Genomic DNA, 21,258 nt, shown 5'->3' with positions numbered 1-21,258 from the left:
CAATTTGTAAAATTACAAGCTTTCCGTTGGTCACCCAGGAGTATAATGCCTGCTAAAATGTTTAAAATATTTGAAAACAAAATGTTTTCATAGTAATTAAAAAGCATAGGCCTGAAAAACAACAGTCAAGAAGAAAAATCCAAAGACAATGGGTCCCTTACAAGAACCCAATGTCTTAAAAAACCTCAACATCCTTCGGGAAGAGTAGGGATTTATTACCCCGGTGGTGGTGGTCTAGCCCCAGCCATGGTCTTGACAAAGCGCCCTCGGACCGCTGACTCGATGACTGTTACAGATTATACCATGCTAGTGCTTTTTCGGGCCATTCTGGGGGCCGTGTGGCCCCGTGGGGTATGGAGCTAAACTCTCGTCCGTTCTTGCGTTTTCGACGCTTAAAGAGGATGTCTGACGATAGGTGTTTTTCATGTTCGGCCCATTTGAGTGGCCCTTAGTCCTGCCGAAGCCTATTTATTAAGCCGGGCACGCGCTGCGCCCGACGCTCGTCGGTCGACACGATTCTATGGGAGAATGCAACGCCACACGACGCGCGCGCAACGGATCCGTTCAGACTGCCGCTGACAACAATCAGCGGACGGCGTCGCGTCGTCTTGTGCTACAGCTAGGGGACCATATACACCCTATAGGATCCTTGCATGCTTTATTACTTGTTACTATTGCTTGCATAGCGCTTTTCTTTCAGTTATAAAATCGGACCCTTTATTATCTGTCTCATCAAAGTGAAGATGACTGTGGCAACCTAGATGAACGAAAATTGAACTTCCACACTTTTTTCCACACTTCCACACGGTTTTAAAGAGTATAGATTTGACAGTAGTTAGGTCTTGATAGGTCTAATGAATATTCAATAACCGTCTTCTCACGTATTAAATAAAAACCTAGCTCTTTTTCAGTGACCTTTTTCACGGTACGTGGCAGATATTCCAGTGATTGGGGGCGCTTTACACTTAATCATCAATTCGGCGTGTCAAAAACTGCTGCTATTTCACAGGTGACAGAGCTGGGAAGTGTAATTTTAGACTTGGAATTTCTGTTGACGTGGGTATTTATTGCATACATAATTTATACACTGGTTAATGAAGTAGATCACCGAAGTGTGTATACATTGTTTCTGACTTTTTAGGTAAATTAATAGTATATTTTTCGGTGATAAATAGCAAGTCAGGAGGCTTGGAATTCACGGCTAGGCCCTACTAGTACTATAGAGACTGAGTTAGCCTAGTTTAGTAGGCCTAGCTACTACTAGCGCGGGTAGGTATAGGCCTAGTTCTAGCCTAGGTGTCCTGTCCTACTGCCTAGACCAGTACCTAGTATTAGATTTGGACCATATCATAATACTTTACTCAGCACTATAATTATATATAGGGCTAGTATTAATAATAGGTAGACCAACAACTCTACATATGCTACACTCCTTTTATTTTAGCCAGTCAAGTCACTAGGACCAAGACCTAGACTAGGGGCCTAGCCTTCTTAAGTAGCAAAATTTAATTGGAGTCTAGGCCTACGCTGTACTGTCAGGAATAGGCCCTCGCCAAATATAATAGGTAGGCATATTATTACTAATCAGTACATTAAGTAATTCAGTGGTAATGTCGTTTGGCTAAGCATATCTCGTAAAATGAAAAATCTCTTAATTGATACTGCTTCCTCGAGGAAGGTAAAGATTATCAAATATCACAAGAGACTTGGGCCCTGGAAAATTTACTTTACCGAGACAGTACATTATAATACGCTTGCACAAGCAGTGATCCTTGTTAAAAATAGTTACGTTTGCACTTGCAGAAGTGTACGTGAGAAATGGGTTTTAGTGATATTAACTAAATTAATTGTATTTTCAGGTCATTTAAAAAAATGGCTACCTATCAAGAATTTATACAGCAGAATGAAGATAGAGATGGTGTTAGACTTAGCTGGAATGTCTGGCCATCAAGTCGACTCGAAGCCACAAGGATGGTAGTACCACTATCAGCACTTTACACACCGTTGAAAGAAAGGCCTGACCTTCCCCCTATTCAGTATGACCCGGTTCTATGTAGTCGCTCAACCTGTAGAGCCATCCTCAATCCATTTTGGTAATAACATTTTGTTTTCACATCAGGCATTTATATATAAAACTGTTATTGGCTTTTCCAGTTAAATATTTGTAATTAATATATGAAGTATTGCATGTTTTTGTCCAGTATTTTTCTTGTAAATTGAATTTTTATTTCATGCTGAATGTTATGGATATTGTTGTTTTTTGTAGAGGGCCCCTTTGAGGCAGCATTGCTGTTAGGGTCACCCTTGTTAAATAAGTTGAATAAATAAAAATTAAAGTAAAAATGATTTAAATCTTTTTAATGTTGTAACTGTGAATTAAAAGTATGTTATCAATAATTAATTTAATCATGAAATTTCAATTTAGGCTTTTTAAGTATTTGGAGACATATTTAGAACACAGTATAATAACATGTCATTTTGGACCAAACGTCATTTCTATTGAGTTTATTTTCACAAAACACTTCAAAATAAATTAAAATCATAACATTTTTGTCTTTTAAAATTCAATACTATAGTAGTAACTTTTGTCTTGATTATAAAAAAGTAGACAGTAGATGATTGGTTTAATTTCCATCATTTTAACCATCTTAAAAAACACAACATTTCTGATATGGCTTGTTCTGTATTTATGAATTATATATGTTAACAATTTTATGTATGTTGATGTAGCTTTTCACATGGAATATATTCTTACATAAAAGATGAAGTACAATGAAGGGAATCTATTTTCAAAATTAAAAATATTTTATTCTATAACCTTATTTGATAAACCATGGAATTGTTTAAGAAACATTGCAACTTATTATTTAAATTTGTTATTAACTGATAAATGTAACATAGCCACACATTTAGTATAACCATTTTCTTGAATCATTTATTTGCAGTCAAGTTGATTACAGAGCCAAATTTTGGACTTGTAATTTTTGTTTTCAGAGAAATCAGGTGAGATTATTTACTGATTATTGTTATTTCAAGTAAAAACCAAACACAATTGGTCCCAAATTTCAGCAGGTGCTGGACAAACATCCAAACCCCTGTTGTATTTTATTTATATGAACACAGTATGTTCTGGACCCAGTAAATAAAAAACACCTTCGTTGTCATAGTGGTCAAATGTTATAGGAGTGTTGTTTTGCCCTACCTGACATGTTATGGTACTGAATGCTCAGTACGTTCCCAAGTACTTGCAAAAATTTGAAAGTGCTTAGGTAAGAATCAAACCCATGACCTCTAGATAAATAGCCTGGTGTCATAACCACTAGACCACTGAGCTTGCGCTTAGTGACCAGTGTTGAATCCAGTCCCCATGTAGTAGTGTGTGCTGCAATGCTTAATTTTATGCATGTTTACATCTGGATAATATCATATGAGTGATTTTTTGCCCTAACTGAAGTAGTAGTAGTAGTAGTAGTAGTAGTATTCTGTAGGTTTGATTAATACATTTTGTTTTTTTATGAACTTAATTTGATGCTGGAATAAAAAAAATATACAAATTCTTCTTCACCTGATTTTAGTTTCCGCAACAATACACAGGCATCACAGAGCAGCACCAGCCAGCTGAGTTGATTCCACAGTTCTCAACTATTGAGTACACTTTAACAGTAAGTAATAACATACTATAAAACCGGGTACTCACTGCACTCTACGGACATTTTAATGACGATCCGTTCAGACAACTAGCGACAATCAGTAGACGGCGTCGCGCCGTCTAGCGCTCACAGGGAGCGGAGTTGGATTCGTCGTGCAATCGTCATAAGTCGCAGTGAGAGCCCTGCTTTAGGAGAGAATACATTGTAGATGCTCGTAGACCATAGCCGTCAGAATCATTTTGCAAGTGGTCCAGCCATTATAGCAAGTTGGCGCTAAAAAATATGGTTAAATTGACCGCTAAGGCTACCCCGGATATAGGATTTAAAATTTAATGGGGTGAGAGACCATATCCACCCCAGCCCCCACCATGGTTGGGGCTGAGTCGCGGAAATTTTGGAAATATGACACCTGTAATTACTTCAGTTGTATAAAGACACCTGCATCAAATAGGTGTACAACAGGGTTTAGTAACACGCAAATGTGTCACTTCCTGCTTGTGTCCACATAAAGCTTACCCAGACCAAATGTGCTTATTTTGATCTTAGTTAAAACTTTGAACAATTGCTGAAATTGATGAGTGCCTCTCCCAATTTCAAACAATGATAGCTTGAAATTCTTGAATTGGTAAATACCAAATTTAAAAACATGGTGCCTCCATATGTTATAAGTAATAAGCATGTCTGTCACTGTTTTTGCATTGATAATTTTGCTTGATTTTTTAAAGATTGTAAACATGAAAAATGTTGTGCCTACAAATATTAACACATATTTATTATTAACAAACAATTATGGAAAAAAAGTTATAAATTTTGACATGTATGACCAACTAGTCAGTTTTTAATTACCGCTGATGCAAAATCCTTGTCCATACGAATCATTACAGAGAGCGCAAGTGAATCCTCTCGTCTTCCTCATTGTCTTGGATACATGTATGGACGATGACGACTTACAGGCTCTAAAGGAATCTCTTCAGATGTCATTATCACTACTGCCACCCAATGCGCTCATAGGCCTCATCACTTATGGCCGAATGGTCCAAGTTCATGAACTTGGCTGTGAAGGGTGCTCAAAGAGCTACGTGTTCAGAGGAACAAAAGATCTGACAGCTAAGCAGATACAGGATATGCTGGGAATTGGTAAGATGCAAGCACAAGGGCAGCAGCAGAGGCAAGGGGGTGCCCAGCAGGCACAGCAAACCCCCCTCAACAGGTTTGTATAATGTGGAAATTATTTTGCAATTATGCAATAGGATAGCAAATGTATTCACACATTCCCTATTTATTAATAGGTTTTGGATAGTGGAAGATAATTTTATTGTCGAACTAATATTTGGTGACTCATGACAGCAGTTGTCAATAATTACTAATCATAATGACAGCAACACTTTATAATTTGTGTCTTTTATACTCAAATTTAACACTAATTCTGAAACCTATCCCTCCCCACCCTCATATATACTCTGCCATTAATTGCATGAAGTTAGTAATAACTGTCTGAAAAATCTGAATGATTTCTAGATGTACAAGAGCTGAATAATAAATAAAGACCCTAAAGCATTTTGATCACATCTGGACTGTATGTGTGTTTGTATAATCATTATCATTACCATTTACTACCATTCAGTATGTACGTTTTTCTGATTTGTAATGTTTACTTGCAATATCCAGTTTGTTGATTTGTAGTTGGCTTATAAAAATTTGTTTTTACTTTCTACTTTGATACTGTAGGCCTGAAAACTGGGCTCATTCACCACACAGGTTCGAATATCTGATTGAGTGCTACTGTATTTTTGTATTGTCTTGTGGTTCTGTCCTGCTAAACTTGCACATACTGTGCTGTAAACTGCTTAATATTTATTGTTAAATATCCTTTCAGCTTTTCTGTTACAACACAATATGATACTCTGAGTATGTTACTTAAATTTTGAGCACTAAGGACTTGGCAAAAAACAGCAAACATGGTCCTGGCCTATGTCACTCCAGTACAAGTTTTTGGCATAGTTTTTAACAAACATAATATAAAATATATTAATTATATACAATGTTAAAAGCAATGGTTTTTTTTTTTTCAAACATTTTCTTAGTTATTCCAGACCTAATATATTACGACACAACATAAACAATAGTTACAAAGGGCATATTTGAGGCTTGGCATCCCAAAACCAGCATACTGAGTAATTAGCCTATGAGTATGGCAGTATTGTATACTTGAGTACAGAGAATCTGTAAATAGTATTTACTCATAACTTTGGCAGTAGTAATTCGATCCCAGTAAATGACACATCATTTTAAAGCATATAAAGTGCCTTCCTCCAAAATCAACTGCTTAGAAATAACTTTTTATCGGTAATTTTGTAAAATCAACCCTTAACATTGCACTTGATTATTTTGGCCGAATTCTTAGATTATATCAGGGAACATCACAATTTCCTTTTTGTTTTTGTGATGTTATTGCAGCTTCATTGCAAATTTTTAAATGCACACAAAAGATGAGGGGTTTACAGTACAGAAATTCATACCATTGTCATTGTCACTGTCAGAGCATTGGATAACCTATGTCAGTATTTTGTGTCGCTATGTCAGTGATTTGTGTTGAGTAAATTGTGTATTTGCTGAGTGTATCCTTCATAACTTTGTGATTTATGTCACTTGTTTTTGATCACTTAAATGACATTGTGAGACTTACTTTACACTTCTAGGTTCAAAAAAATTTTGTTTTGCAGGAGCACTTTTTCTCTAATATAAACAGTGTAATTGTGTTTCTTTTCATATTATTTAACTAATTAAATTTTTAGTGAACCAAACTAATTACAAAAGATTATGGAACAGCTTTAATGCTTTTTTATGCTGGAGTCTGACTGGGTCTTGGTGGGCATTGGAAAATTTAAAACCCCTTGCTTTTCCCTAGGAGTATTTCGTGGGGAATCTGAAATCATTTATTTGCATAGAAACCGCCATTCTGGTATTGGTCTGGTTATAGTAATACTGGTCTTCCTCTAAATAAAGACCCCTCCAATTAAAGAACACTTTTCTGTGGTCCCATATTAACAATGTCTTCTATCTATTCTAATTAGAGACCAAAGCTGCTAAAGACAATGTAAGCCCCAGTTCTAAAAGTGGTTTTTAATTGGAGGGAGATATGTAGTTATAATTTTGCATTTAATGCAAGTGTCCTTCAAATGTTTAAAGTTGTTTGGCGCCCCCTCTATCTAACTGCATCAGAATCATGCAGTGATATGTGTTGTTGGAGGTTTGCTATTTACATGTATAATAATATTTAAAGCTTGAAATTTCTATATTGAACTTTTATCATTAATGAGTCAATAGTTTTATATTTGGTTATTGGCTGCTAACACCTAATTATTGATTTGTGGCTATTTGTGTTGTGCAAACGCTACAAAAACAATTGCTAACAAAACACTTGAAAACAAATTGATATATTGTACACCAAGATGTATATATTTTCTTGGTATATAAAGCTGCATTCACATCCTAATCCGAATCAAAATTTGGGCTGCGTGTATCCGTAGCGCTGAATGCCAGCATCCCTATTCTTACACACTGATTAAATTTTCTGATCTCTTCGGTAGGCTTTCCAATCCTAAAAAAAATTGGATTCGGTAGACCTTTAACCATGGCTTGCGCTAATGATAGGCTATGGAGAAGTTCAATCTATGTTTCTACCTCATGTGTAAGTGGTCTACGACCCATGGCCTTTAACCTGGTATTGGGATGTTATTTAATACAGTTATAGATAATAACTAATAATAATTGAGATTACATGATGACATTAAAAGATGTTTACATGTTGGAAGAATACCGTCACACCATTCCATTACCATATTAAAAAAAAAATGTCAACATATGTTTTCTAAAACAATTGATTTGTTATATTATGTGCTCCCATTGTCTTATTGGTGTTTGCTTTTGTGTAACTTTAAACTGTTGTTTTGCATAATAAGCGATTATTTACTGGCTATTTTCCAAGTTCTCTTGTGAAATTGTTTTTTCTTGTGACTTATATTGTACATGTTAACAAGAACTTCCTTATATTTTCTACACATTTTTGGAAATAGAAAATTATAGTTACGAATATCCTTCAACAAAATATCAGTCTACAGTGGAATATGTATTGTTCCCAAAAAAATGACAAAAATTAAAAATAAACTTTGAAATGAACTTTCTCATTTTGAATTAACAAAAAATTATCAACTTGATTATTATTATTGTTATTAGGTGACAATGTTGTGTTGTTTCTGTGTTGTCCATCATACCAATATTTCTAATTCATACCTTTTTTCTGCATCTAGATTTTTGCAACCAGTTCACAAGTGTGACATGAATCTAACTGATCTCCTTGGAGAACTTCAACGAGATCCATGGCCTGTTGGTGCTGGAAAGCGTCCTCTGCGTTCAACAGGAGTTGCTCTATCGATTGCTGTTGGGCTGTTGGAGGTATGTAATTGTAGTAATTTATTTTCATGATTATTTGTTTGCATTTCAGTGGTCTGTTTTTCTCCATTAGAAAGGCACTTCATGTATGTCTCCACAAAAAGAGGTGTGTACTGATTACATTTACCTAGAAATATGTTTAGTATGTCTTTCAACCAATAACTAGCATAATAATGTGACATACATTTATTAGTGCATAATGGAATTTTTTATCAGAAAATAAATCACAAGTGTAAAAAACATTTAATAAATCTCTGGCGCCCTCTATCTGCTGACTATGGAATCATGTATTGTACTGTTACTTAAAATGCCAAATTGTTTACCCTTTGCTTAGAAAGTACATATGCATGCATAGACATGGTTGAAGGGCAGGTAAATGGTTGAGTATGTTTCTATATCTGCGAGTCCAAAAATAACACAATGGTATTCACTTAATCTTCCACATTCTTGTATATTCCCATACAGACATCTATCTCTGTACAAATGCCATAATTTTATGAAGATGAAGCATGTGCCTATGATCATGGATGGTGTAAGTAATACCTCCATGCTCAGGGTTATAGCTGGAGAAAACTAAGAGTGGGTCATAGATATTTTTTAAAGGTGATAACATTAATAAACTCTAAATAATAAGAGTGGATATAAAGGATGGAAAATTGGTTTAATAAGGGTGGGTGTAGGGCCATGAAATTAGATTTAGACTGGGTGGAAAACTTTAAGGCTGGGTGGGTCCGCCCACCACAACTATATCCCAGCGTGCTGTGATTTATCACTGTATCACAAGATGGCCAATAGTACACCAGAAATACGGATTTGAAGCACCAAAGTTGGACATAATTGCAACAAAACGTTTTTTTATGAATATATATAGTTAAATTTTATATCTACGACATACAAAAAGTTTACCAAAATATACCCACGGGAAAAGTGATTTTTATAGCAAAGAAAACTGAACTATTTCACTGGGCTTATACGCCCTGCCTATGATGTGTGTGCTGTGCCTTGGTTACGAAGCGCTTTAATTTGATTTGCCTCTGACGCTTTTGATCGGTTAACATACCTTGAATAGTCTGCGCGTACTCATTTACGCAACACACGTACGTAAGTACGCAAGTTCGTACGTACTTCACGTCCAAGAATGTAAACACGGAAATTGGTAGATATTTACTTACTTTACTTTCACTTTATTGATTAAATAAAAAACACTCAGAGGTATTACAAATGGTGGCCCAATGGGCCGAATTGCTTGTAATATTACAAAAGTTATGGGCAAGAAAGCAGCAAAAACATTAAAATATTAAAAAAAGAAGATACAAGAAATACATTATTAAAAAATATATATATATATATATATATAGTAACCTCTGTAATATTTAATTTCAGGGTAGATGGATCTACAACAATAATTCAATTTTAATTTTAAATACAATGATAGGTACGATTAATTGACAAATAGTGAGGCCTGCCCAGTGTGTGCCGACCCAGCTGAGACTCAGGAGTTGGAAAAAAAGTATGTGATCTTATATCAATAGGCCCTATATAGGAATAGGCCTATTATTATATTTTCTTACCTAAAAACACCAATTAAAATCTTATAGCTAATACAATAAACCAAAGTTATTTGCAAATAGTGTAAAATAATTGTTGATATTTTAAAAAGTATAATAATGACTGATAATTGATTTATTTGAAATAGGCCTACTATTCTACTCTCTTCATATAAAAAAAAATGTTAGAAATCACGTAAATTCAGGATTTGGTGCCTAATTACTGTATAATGCCTGTATAATGCCTTGTCTTCTGGTGAATAGCATGGACGGGGGTGACAGGCGACACGTACCCCAACTATTTTAAGGGGGTGGTCCCCATCACGTTCCTAAGGAAGTCAAGAATATACCTGGAAATTGTAGAGTACGTGCCTCTATTATACAAGTATGATAAAAAGTGTGTAAAGATAAATTGGTTTTCGGCTCATGAAGTAGGTAAAGTAGATAAATCGAAGACAATTATGTTGTTATATTTCAATCGCAGCGATTCATATTAGATACAAGATAGCTTTATTGTCAAATTAAAATATGAAATTAGTTTTTCTCATGGCAACAAAAGTACATAAACAACAAAGAAACATACGATCAATGATGATTAATTTTACATCACATGTACAGTATTAATTAGATCTCTATGTTTGCCGAAAATCATTAATAAGAGATCATGCTCTAGTTTTTGTGATACTGTACAATTAAAAAAAAAACAAAAAAACGGTACTCGACAATAAATAAAGTAGTAGTTCTACATCAGTAGGTCGATGCATTTCTGGTTCCATTCTACACTTAGATACTGATGAGATTACATTGAAAATAGCCCCATGCCTACGTTACTAAGATTTTCTATATATGTTCATGCGTCCGTTGGCCGCCGAGAAAATGTTGCGATGCGGGGAAAGTGACACACTTCAAGGTGTGCGCGACTACTAGACTGAACCGGGAAGCAAGAAAGCAATGCCTAAGCTAGGGCCTAAAAAATGAGATGTTATTAACATACCTTGAACAGTCTGAAACACGCAACACACGTACGTACGTACGCAAGTATGCAAGTTCGTACGTACGTCACGTCCCAGAATGTAAACATGGAAATTGTTAGATATTTACTTACTTTACTTTCACTTTATTGATAAAAAAAAACCACTCAGAGGTATTACAAATGGTGGCCCAATGGGCCAAATTGCTTGTAATATTACAAAAGTTATGGGCAAGAAAGCAGCAAAAACATTAAAATATTAAAAAAAGAAGATACAAGAAATACATTATTAAAAAATATATATATATATATATATATAGAGTTCAATCTATGTTTCTACCTCATGTGTAAGTGGTCTACGACCCATGGCCTTTAACCTGGTATTGGGATGTTATTTAATACAGTTATAGATAATAACTAATAATAATTGAGATTACATGATGACATTAAAAGATGTTTACATGTTGGAAGAATACCGTCACACCATTCCATTACCATATTAAAAAAAAAATGTCAACATATGTTTTCTAAAACAATTGATTTGTTATATTATGTGCTCCCATTGTCTTATTGGTGTTTGCTTTTGTGTAACTTTAAACTGTTGTTTTGCATAATAAGCGATTATTTACTGGCTATTTTCCAAGTTCTCTTGTGAAATTGTTTTTTCTTGTGACTTATATTGTACATGTTAACAAGAACTTCCTTATATTTTCTACACATTTTTGGAAATAGAAAATTATAGTTACGAATATCCTTCAACAAAATATCAGTCTACAGTGGAATATGTATTGTTCCCAAAAAAATGACAAAAATTAAAAATAAACTTTGAAATGAACTTTCTCATTTTGAATTAACAAAAAATTATCAACTTGATTATTATTATTGTTATTAGGTGACAATGTTGTGTTGTTTCTGTGTTGTCCATCATACCAATATTTCTAATTCATACCCTTTTTCTGCATCTAGATTTTTGCAACCAGTTCACAAGTGTGACATGAATCTAACTGATCTCCTTGGAGAACTTCAACGAGATCCATGGCCTGTTGGTGCTGGAAAGCGTCCTCTGCGTTCAACAGGAGTTGCTCTATCGATTGCTGTTGGGCTGTTGGAGGTATGTAATTGTAGTAATTTATTTTCATGATTATTTGTTTGTATTTCAGTGGTCTGTTTTTCTCCTTTAGAAAGGCACTTCATGTATGTCTCCACAAAGAGGTTTGTACTGATTACATTTACCTATAAATATGTTATGTAAGTATGTCTTTCAACCAATAACCAGCATAATAATGTGACATACATTTATTAGTGCATAATGGAATTTTTTATCAGAAAATAAATCACAAGTGTAAAAAACATTTAATAAATCTCTGGCGCCCTCTATCTGCTGACTATGGAATCATGTACTGTACTGTTACTTAAAATGCCAAATTGTTTACCCTTTGCTTAGAAAGTACATATGCATGCATAGACATGGTTGAAGGGCAGGTAAATGGTTGAGTATGTTTCCATATCTGCGAGTCCAAAAATAACACAATGGTATTCACTTAGTCTTCCACATTCTTGTATATTCCCATACAGACATCTATCTCTGTACAAATGCCATTATCTTATAAAGATGAAACATGCGCCTATGATCATGGATGGTGTAAGTAATACCTCCATGCTCAGGGTTATAGCTGGAGAAAACTAAGGGTGGGTGATAGATATTTTAAAGGTGTGTAGTTGATAACATTAATAAACTCTAAATAATAAGAGTGCATTTTAAGGATGGAAAAGTGGGTTAATAAGGGTGGGTGTAGGGCCATGAAATTTTAGACTGGGCGGAAAACTTCAAGGCTGGGTGGGTCCGCCCACCACAACTACATCCCAGCGTGCTGTGATTTATCACTGTATCACAAGATGGCCAAGTGTTGTAGCCTGCGAAAATATATTTAAAACCCTATGTGTGTAGCCCGCCTGCTGTTACTGTATCTTTCACTAGCAAACCCCTTTTTGATACAGCTCAATGCTGAATGTACGTAGAAAGTAATATTAAAAATTAGCATAAGTGATATGAAAGCAGCGCATGAAATATTTTACAAGAACATTGGAAATGTCAGATTTTTAGTATAAAAAGTTCCTCCAGTCTATTATTTTGCCCACCCCTACCTTACATACTGTACTTACCATGAGGAACGTGGATTCTCCATAATTATGATGAATAAGTGTATTAAACATTGTTTGTGTCACATACCCAGCAAGAGCATTTCAACGCATGGCCATGTTATATCTTGATCGATTTCTTTATTCTATGCCTTATTAAATGCAATAGATTAGCCTAGTTTATTAATTGTCCAGGGTCTCCAACAGTGCACCCACCTATATTTGTAATGTTAGTTTATTTTCATCAGTTACAGTATATATTCATAACAACATGCAATGCATTACAGTACCTTCATCATTTTCTGATATTTGATTATACTTGAGCTTTTTGGAATTAGTTTTCATTTTTATCTCTTCTCAATGGTACAAAGCAAAGAAGGTGAGGGAGGCAAACAACAGTGGCAGACTGATTCCAGAAAGTGAACTAAATCATTATCAAAGTTGGTGTTCCAAAATACTGTGTCCATAAATACAATTCACAAAAAAGACCATAAAATGTTAACATTAATATACATTTTCTATAAAATAATAATAAAACAACATTTATTTGATAAAATATGGAATTTTTCTCAATGGTGTAAAATAATATGTGGAAGCCTCACCTTATCAACCAGTGTTGGCACAAGTGGGGAGGAGGAGATACAGTATTAAAAAGTCAGAGGAAATCTTACTAAAGATCCAGCTAAATTTTCTAATTCCAAATTTGGAATAAAAAAATCAGACCTGTTGAATATTCATGTTCCATTTTTAGTCTTCTTTCGTAATGTCAATACCTTGCACCAAAAATATTCACCCCCTCACTTTCCTCTCTAACCATTTATTAATTTTGAAATTTGAATTCCATATAAGAAAAAAAATGTTTAGTGTTGTCTTACTAAAATAGCGCAATCTCTAGAACATTCCTTTAGTCCCCCATCTTACATAATTTCTGGATTACTATATTCAATTTTTTTTTATTCCCTGGCTGCACATCTCAATTTCTGGCATTTTTTATATTTACTCTTAAGAATGCGAACAAACATGTTGTGCTTGAGACTTTAAAAATATGAATGTAAATATGTTGAATATAAATAAATCTTTCTCCAAACAAATTGATCTTCTAGATTCCAAGCAATTGGTGATATAAGCCTTTCTGAATTAACATAGTTACAACATCTCCATTTACATAATATTTTAATAAACATACGGTACTATTGTAGACTAGGTCATTCATCAACACAGAAAAAAAAATCATTCATTCAAAAAATCAATCATTCAATCATTCGTTCATTCTTTTTTTTTATTCAAATTCATAAAATATAAACAATTAAAATTTTATGAGACATAAAATTACAGCAAAAATGAGTAAAAGAAAAAAAAGATAATCTTATCTTATAATTCTAAAGTGTGGATATAATATAAGCATTTCCATTTTTGGTACATATTTATGGTGTGACACAATGCCGCATGGCCCATTTCCATCAATTTGAATTTCATGTACTCAATACCTTCAATTTAACAATATCAGTATGTAACAGAAACAAGTAATTTTATAATTAATATCAAATCAAATATATTTCACTTGTAACATGGATTACATACACAACTCAATCAATTTTAAAATGGAACCAACAAAACAAAGCAAATAATTGTTGCTGAGCGGGCATAAGACAATATATTCCCCTATGCAAATTAATAAAATGTATAGAAGATAAGCATTAATACTACACGAAACAATTCAACTATAAATAGAATTTTTCCAGGAACAAAATACTTCAACAAAATAAATAGTCAATTTGAACCTTCCACTCCCTGAAAAGTCGCTCCAGTATGTTTTTAATTTGCAGTGTCTACTGCAAATGTAAAAAAGTCATCGCTTGCATACACAGGTATAGAAACAAATGAAATGAAATGAGTACAATGTATTAATGTTTAATTTATATTGAAAGTTTCCAAATAATGGTAATAAATACTCATATTATGAACAACTTTGACATTAGAAACACTAGATAATGTCTAAATAAAAGAATAAAATGAAAGCTGGATTTATTGTAATGAATATTTCAAATACTCCGGTAGTCTTTGTCGACAGGTAGACATAAAATAAATATTCTGAGATTATTGAATCATAGTATAGGCCTACACAACAACTGTTAGTTCAAAAGCAAAGCCAGCATACAGTACTATTAAAGCTGAATATTTCATTTTAATTTCTAAAAAAGAAAGTATTTTTAGAATAGTGATACATTAATAATGATATATTACCCTAAAGTTTCTAAACTTTTCACTATTCATTGCAACTTCCTGAATATTGGCAAATGACCGATAAATCGTCGCTGGTTGTAACGGCGCACCGCCTAAGGTTCTGGTGGTTGAACACATCTTCTCGGATAAGGGCTAGGCCTATAAACCCTAGGCCATGTAGAGCTCACAAATGTAAAAATCAATCACAAATTTAAAAATAACAAAGAATGTAAAAACATTGTACTCGCAAAACACATTCAGTTTTTCTATAATTCCTAGCTTTTGTTTTTTTTTTTGTTAAAATATGGCAACATAAAAAAACAATTTACACAATGCTAGTTGTGATAAAAGGCATTTTTGCACTTGTGGGCTAAGTTTGTTACATTTGTGGTTATTTTTACATTTGTGGTAGATTTTTACATTTACCGAATCAGATGTACATTTGGTTGACTAGTAAAATTTAGATAAGGTAATAACTTGCATATTTAACAAAAAAAATCAGTTTTAGTTTTGAGTTATTATTTATGTACAAAGAGATTATGTTTCCTGCGGTTAGGTTGGGTGCATTACACTACAGTATGCATTGAAGTATATAATATATATATTGAGCCATGTAAACATTATGAAACTGCTTGCAGTGCCACACTTCTGTAGTTATCTTGGTAACATTTTAAATAAAATTTACTGTACATATTTTTTTAGCGTGGTGCTAATACTTAAGTGTGCTGCAGTCTTTGTTATTTTTGCCTAAGAAAGAATGGCAGTCATGCTTAAGTGTAGCTGGCGAGACCACTGACCACACTATGAGAAACATCCAAAAACCTAGTATCCCATCTTAAAGTCAGCTCCTGAGGAAAAATTAAATAAGTTACTGACTTTTTCTAAGACATAGAAACCATAATTGTTGAAAAACTTGTAAACTGTTAATGAGATACAGATTTTTGAATATTTAAACTCTCGTTAAAAAGGGGTGTAACTACCCATTTTTCCACTTTTTCCCCAGTTTTTAAATATTCAAAAATCTGTAGTTCATTAACCATTCCTGAGCTTTTCGTCAAACATCTTTTTGTGTCTTAAAAAAAATCAGTTATACAACATATCAATTTTTTTCCCCCTCCGGAACCTGACTTTAATCATTCTTGACCTCAGTAGTCTCTTATACACATCTAGATGTGTATAAGAGACAGAGATTATTGTTTGCATAATATAAACACACAAGATATTGAAACTTTTTTCTTTTTTATCCTTAATCGATTTCTCAAAACCTGATTAACAATATTTCAGATAAAATTATAGATAATTTAATTGATTTGGTTGTTTGAATAGCCAAAATTTGAGTTTCCCAAGCAAGGCACATCATGTTGGTACAAAAATTGCATTGGTCAGGCATCATTCATCTCATGAATTTAGTTTGGTAAAACAGTATAAGAACATGGCTAATGAGGAGTAATTATAGCTTATAAAAAATCCCTAAAAAAGCAAACCTAGTTTTGTAAACATGGAATTTGAATCTTATTTTTTTAGTTACATACTTCATTATAACAGCCTAATCTCAGATTGTTTGCATACACTATCATGATTCATTTACCCCTTTCACTTTCCTCTCCAACCATTTAGTATTTTAAAAATTTTGAATTCCAAATAGAAAATGGATATTTTGTGTTGTCTCAACTATAAGCACAATGTCTAGAACTTATCATTATTCCCTAATGTTGCATAATTTCCGGATTACTGTACTCAAATTTCTCCTTAGAGAATGCAGCTAATTTAGCACTACCAAATCTTGTCCTAGGGCAAACACTGCGTTGTATATGATCATCGGCTGACAAATTAATCTCCGCTCTCTGCGAGCGCTTGGTGACGCAATGCTGTCTGCTGATTGATAGTTGCAGACTAAGAGAATTGTAATGTCAATAGAAAAACAATAATTTTATTTTCTTTAAGAATATCTTTTGATTTAATTGCCTTCTTTTCTCCTGATGGTAAATTCTGATTGTACAAAGTTTCTTTTTTCTATGTTAAGGAAAGATGTTGATAACTTCGTATTTCCCATGCTCAATGCTCGATCTATCTTGCCTGTACACAAATCAGACATTTCCCTTCTCTCCCATACTTCCATTACAGTTTTCTTTAATTGTTCTTCCACACTGTTTTAATTTTTTTTTGTTTAGCTTGACAATTTTTTTCTGAAATACTTCTTTTTTATAATAATTTCCATTTTTTTTTTAATTTGAAGGGCAATGAGACAACTAATTTCCATTATTTAGTGACATCTCAAAAGAGAATTGATTTTAGCTAGCTATATTGCTCATCATGAAAAATGTTATTTTGATTATATAGAAAAGGAGCAGTATATACATTTTTTGTTCCTTTTTTTTATGAAGGAAATGCATATATGAATAATTTTTAATAAACATCAGCACTTTTTATAAACATTTTTTTTTATTAGGAAAAACACAGAAGCTTTTATGTATGTATGTATGTGTGTGTGTGTGTGTGTATGTATGTATATGTATATTTGTGTATGTATGTATATATAGTTGTGACAACTTTACCACTATTGCAGATTATTATACCACTTTTCCTTAGAAAGGAATTTTTTTTCTTCAATTTTTACACAAAAACCTTGCTAAAAAAATAGTCAATATGACTTTTCCATGGGCAAATAATTGTGGTTAAGTCTCAGAACTTTGTAATTTAGATGAAAATACAGTTGCCTATGTGCTTGAAAACACTGCTGTGAAAAAGCATTTTTACTGTCTAAGAGTGTCATTTCGGGGGGGGGGGGCCTGGAGCTGGACAAACTGTCAGGACCTTGAATACTTTGTTAGGGGTTCTCTTGTGCTGCCACTCAGAAAACACATAAATTGGTTAACCAATCAGATTCTGATTTGAAATTATGAGCCAGGCCTATCTAGGAGTATTATATGTTGTTCCAAAGATACCATCACATGACCAATGCTAGTTTTCAGTTTTCTTTGTTGTTGCCACATGGAAGTTGAGTTCCAAGCAACTTTCAATTCCATATTATTCAGAATTTGCTGTGCCAATTCACAAAAGCATGTCTATAATATCTCAATCAAAGTTTGATCATAACTCTAAATCAAATAACCATTTGTTGACATTTTTTGCTGTTTATATGCTTTTTTTTAGTGTACTTTTCCAAACTCTGGTGCACGAGTGATGCTTTTTATGGGTGGCCCAGCAACACAAGGCCCTGGTATGGTTGTAGGAGAGGAATTGAAGGCGCCAATCCGATCCCATCATGATATTGAGAAAGATGCTGCAAAGTACATGAGGAAAGCTTGTAAGGTAAGTTCATCATCATCATCAATTTATAGTCTATTATTGTTCCATGCAAGCATGGGTTAGACTAGTTAGTAATAATAATAGTTTGAATTATATAGCACTGTACACCAGTCTCAAAGGGCTCAAGGCATGGACTAGCTTGTTGTACAGTAAATTCCATCTCCTCTAAGGGTTCCCTTTATGCCCTGTCTCTTATACACATCTAGATGTGTATAAGAGACAGGAGCTGGACAAACTGTCAGGACCTTGAATACTTTGTTAGGGGTTCTCTTGTGCTGCCACTGAAAATACACATAAATTGGTTAACCAATCAGATTCTGATTTGAAATTATGAGCCAGGCCTATCTAGGAGTATTATATGTTGTTCCAAAGATACCATCACATGACCAATGCTAGTTTTCAGTTTTCTTTGTTGTTGCCACATGGAAGTTGAGTTCCAAGCAACTTTCAATTCCATATTATTCAGAATTTGCTGTGCCAATTCACAAAAGCATGTCTATAATATCTCAATCACAGTTTGATCATAACTCTAAATCAAATAACCATTTATTGACATTTTTTGCTGTTTATATGCTTTTTTTTAGTGTACTTTTCCAAACTCTGGTGCACGAGTGATGCTTTTTATGGGTGGCCCAGCAACACAAGGCCCTGGTATGGTTGTAGGAGAGGAATTGAAGGCGCCAATCCGATCCCATCATGATATTGAGAAAGATGCTGCAAAGTACATGAGGAAAGCTTGTAAGGTAAGTTCATCATCATCATCAGTTTATAGTCTATTATTATTCCATGCAAGCATGGGTTAGACAAGTTAGTAATAATAATAGTTTGATTTATATAGCGCTGTGCACCAGAGTCTCAAAGTGCTCAAGGCATGGACTAGCTTGTTGTACAGTAAATTCCATCTCCTCCAAGGGTTCCTTCATGTCTGAGCTACCCGGTAAACCGGTCATAGCTACTCTTGTCTGTCCACAGCAGGGGCTGTATTGACCTGTAATGAGGTAATTTCTACTCATATTGGAAGATGTACTTGGTTTTGAAAAGTGCACATGAAGCAATTGTGTACGCTGGGTCTATGGTTTATAGTCCTTATCCGAGAAGATTTGTTGCACCTCCAGAACCATTGGTGAGCATGCCAGTTGAACCAGTGCCGATATTATGGCTGTTGGTTGTGGCTGCCTTAGAAAAACAACATTATAAATTTAATGGATCTGGAATTATATTATAGAAAAAAAGCAGATAAAATCAATTAATATTGGATAGACAGTCTGAATAACATAGGTATCATAATCCAAGAAGATATGTAACATGATATATTTGGATTTTTGCAGCATTATGAAGCTCTTGCAACCAGGGCCGCCAATAATGGTCATACCATTGATATTTACGCTTGCTCTCTGGATCAGACTGGTTTGGCGGAGATGAAATACTGTAGTAATTACACAGGGTAAGCAAATACAGGAGGATTATTTTCTTAAAATTGTTTGTTTTACGAACAGAGAGCCAAGGTTATTATTGAAGTAACAAACCTAATCATTTTTGAGTTGCGATCTCTTTTACTAAGGCAAACATAAACACATGATCCTCAATGTAAACTTAGTCTCATTATGAAGCTTAGGCTCATACTTCACCTCATATCAAATTCAGACAATAACCAACATATTTTGGCAAACAATTAATTTAATATCTGGTATATCATTTATATCTTTTTTTTTCGGTGGGGGGGGGGGGGTGCGGGGCAGAAGGTACAGGGTGTGAGCTTTCTTCATAAAGGCATGTGTATCCCACCCTTCCACCCTCCGTCCTCCTTCCATATTTCCCCATTGATATGCCACTCAGTATTCTATTATTTGCTTTGAGAATTTTGTCGTTTAGTAAACTGAGGAGTATTGTTGAACCATCGTTGACAGTCAAATAATTGTACAGTAGAATAGCCACTTTATATTGAATCAAATTACCTGTATTTTTAAACAAATTAAATTAATAAAATATATAAGTGTTGTATAACATTTTATCTTTTGAAATGAATAATTCAATGTTCTAATATAATTTTTAGCATATTTCATATTGTACGCACACAGTAGTATATAACTGCAGCCGGTTATATTTTGTTGCAGGGGACATATGGTCATGGGCGACTCCTTCAACACTTCCCTTTTCAAGCAAACATTTCAAAGAGTCTTTGCAAAGGACATGAAAGGGGAATTTAAAATGGCTTTTGGAGCGACAATGGAAGTGAAGGTAAATTGCCAGAAGAAATATTTTAATGCCAGTTTAGGTTATATTTCGTTGTATAAATATTAAAATATATAACCATTTCAAAATATTTGTTATATTCTTTAAAACTTCAAGTAATTTAATCTTGGCATGTATCAATAATATTGGGCAAATTGCAGCCTGTAGGCCACACACACACGGCGCGATCGTGATTTTGTTGTGGCCCGCAAAAATAAATTAAGAATCCCTATGTGTGTGGCCCGCCAGCAATCTTTGGCTGGAAAACCCCTTGTTTTTTTTACTGCCCGTCATCAGTAGTTTGTAAAAAATAATATTAAAACTGATGCTAAAGCTAAATATTTTTGGAAGCTCAATGGAAACATTGAAGTTTGGGTGCTGCCCTCAATGTAAAATCATATATTCACTTTGGCTCTCTAACCCCGCAAAAATAAATTAAGAATCCCTATGTGTGTGGCCCACCAACAGTTTTTGGCTAGAAAACCCCTTATTTTTTTTACTGCCCGTCATCAGTAGTTTGTGAAAAATAATATTAAAACTGATGCTAAAGCTAAATATTTTTGGAAGCACAATGGAAACATTGAAGTTTGGGTGCTGCCCTCAATGTAAAATCAAATATTCACTTTTGGCTCTCTAACCCCGCAAAAATAAATTAAGAATCCCTATGTGTGTGGCCCACCAACAGTTTTTGGCTAGAAAACCCCTTATTTTTTTTACTGCCCGTCATCAGTAGTTT

The 21,258-nt window shown here is 34.0% G+C and overlaps 1 protein-coding gene across 4 annotated transcripts in view; it reads left to right on the top strand.

Moving 5' to 3' along the window:
* Positions 1-937: 937 nt before the first annotated feature.
* Positions 938-21,258, top strand: part of LOC117104403 (protein transport protein Sec23A-like) — a 39,195-nt gene continuing 18,874 nt past the window's right edge. Inside the window, exons 1-10 of one of the 4 annotated variants that reach the window (XM_033245241.1) lie at positions 938-1,056; positions 1,860-2,093; positions 2,946-3,003; positions 3,576-3,662; positions 4,535-4,860; positions 5,379-5,408; positions 7,961-8,105; positions 18,135-18,293; positions 19,619-19,734; positions 20,405-20,528. In XM_033245241.1, the coding sequence (XP_033101132.1) occupies positions 1,873-2,093; positions 2,946-3,003; positions 3,576-3,662; positions 4,535-4,860; positions 5,379-5,408; positions 7,961-8,105; positions 18,135-18,293; positions 19,619-19,734; positions 20,405-20,528 (1,266 nt within the window). In that variant the 5' untranslated portion in view covers positions 938-1,056; positions 1,860-1,872. Of the gene's footprint in view, positions 1,142-1,859; positions 2,094-2,945; positions 3,004-3,575; positions 3,663-4,534; positions 4,861-5,378; positions 5,409-7,960; positions 8,106-18,134; positions 18,294-19,618; positions 19,735-20,404; positions 20,529-21,258 lie in introns of all 4 variants that reach the window. The other 3 variants (XM_033245242.1, XM_033245240.1, XM_033245243.1) reach the window with 3 other exon arrangements.

This window comes from Anneissia japonica, unplaced genomic scaffold (assembly GCF_011630105.1).
Source record: "Anneissia japonica isolate Jap-2015-1 unplaced genomic scaffold, ASM1163010v1 scaffold287818_len932483_cov186, whole genome shotgun sequence".
NCBI lineage: Eukaryota > Metazoa > Echinodermata > Crinoidea > Comatulida > Comatulidae > Anneissia > Anneissia japonica.
Note: the sequence above shows the minus strand (reverse complement) of the source record. Positions and strands in the feature narration are given on the sequence as shown.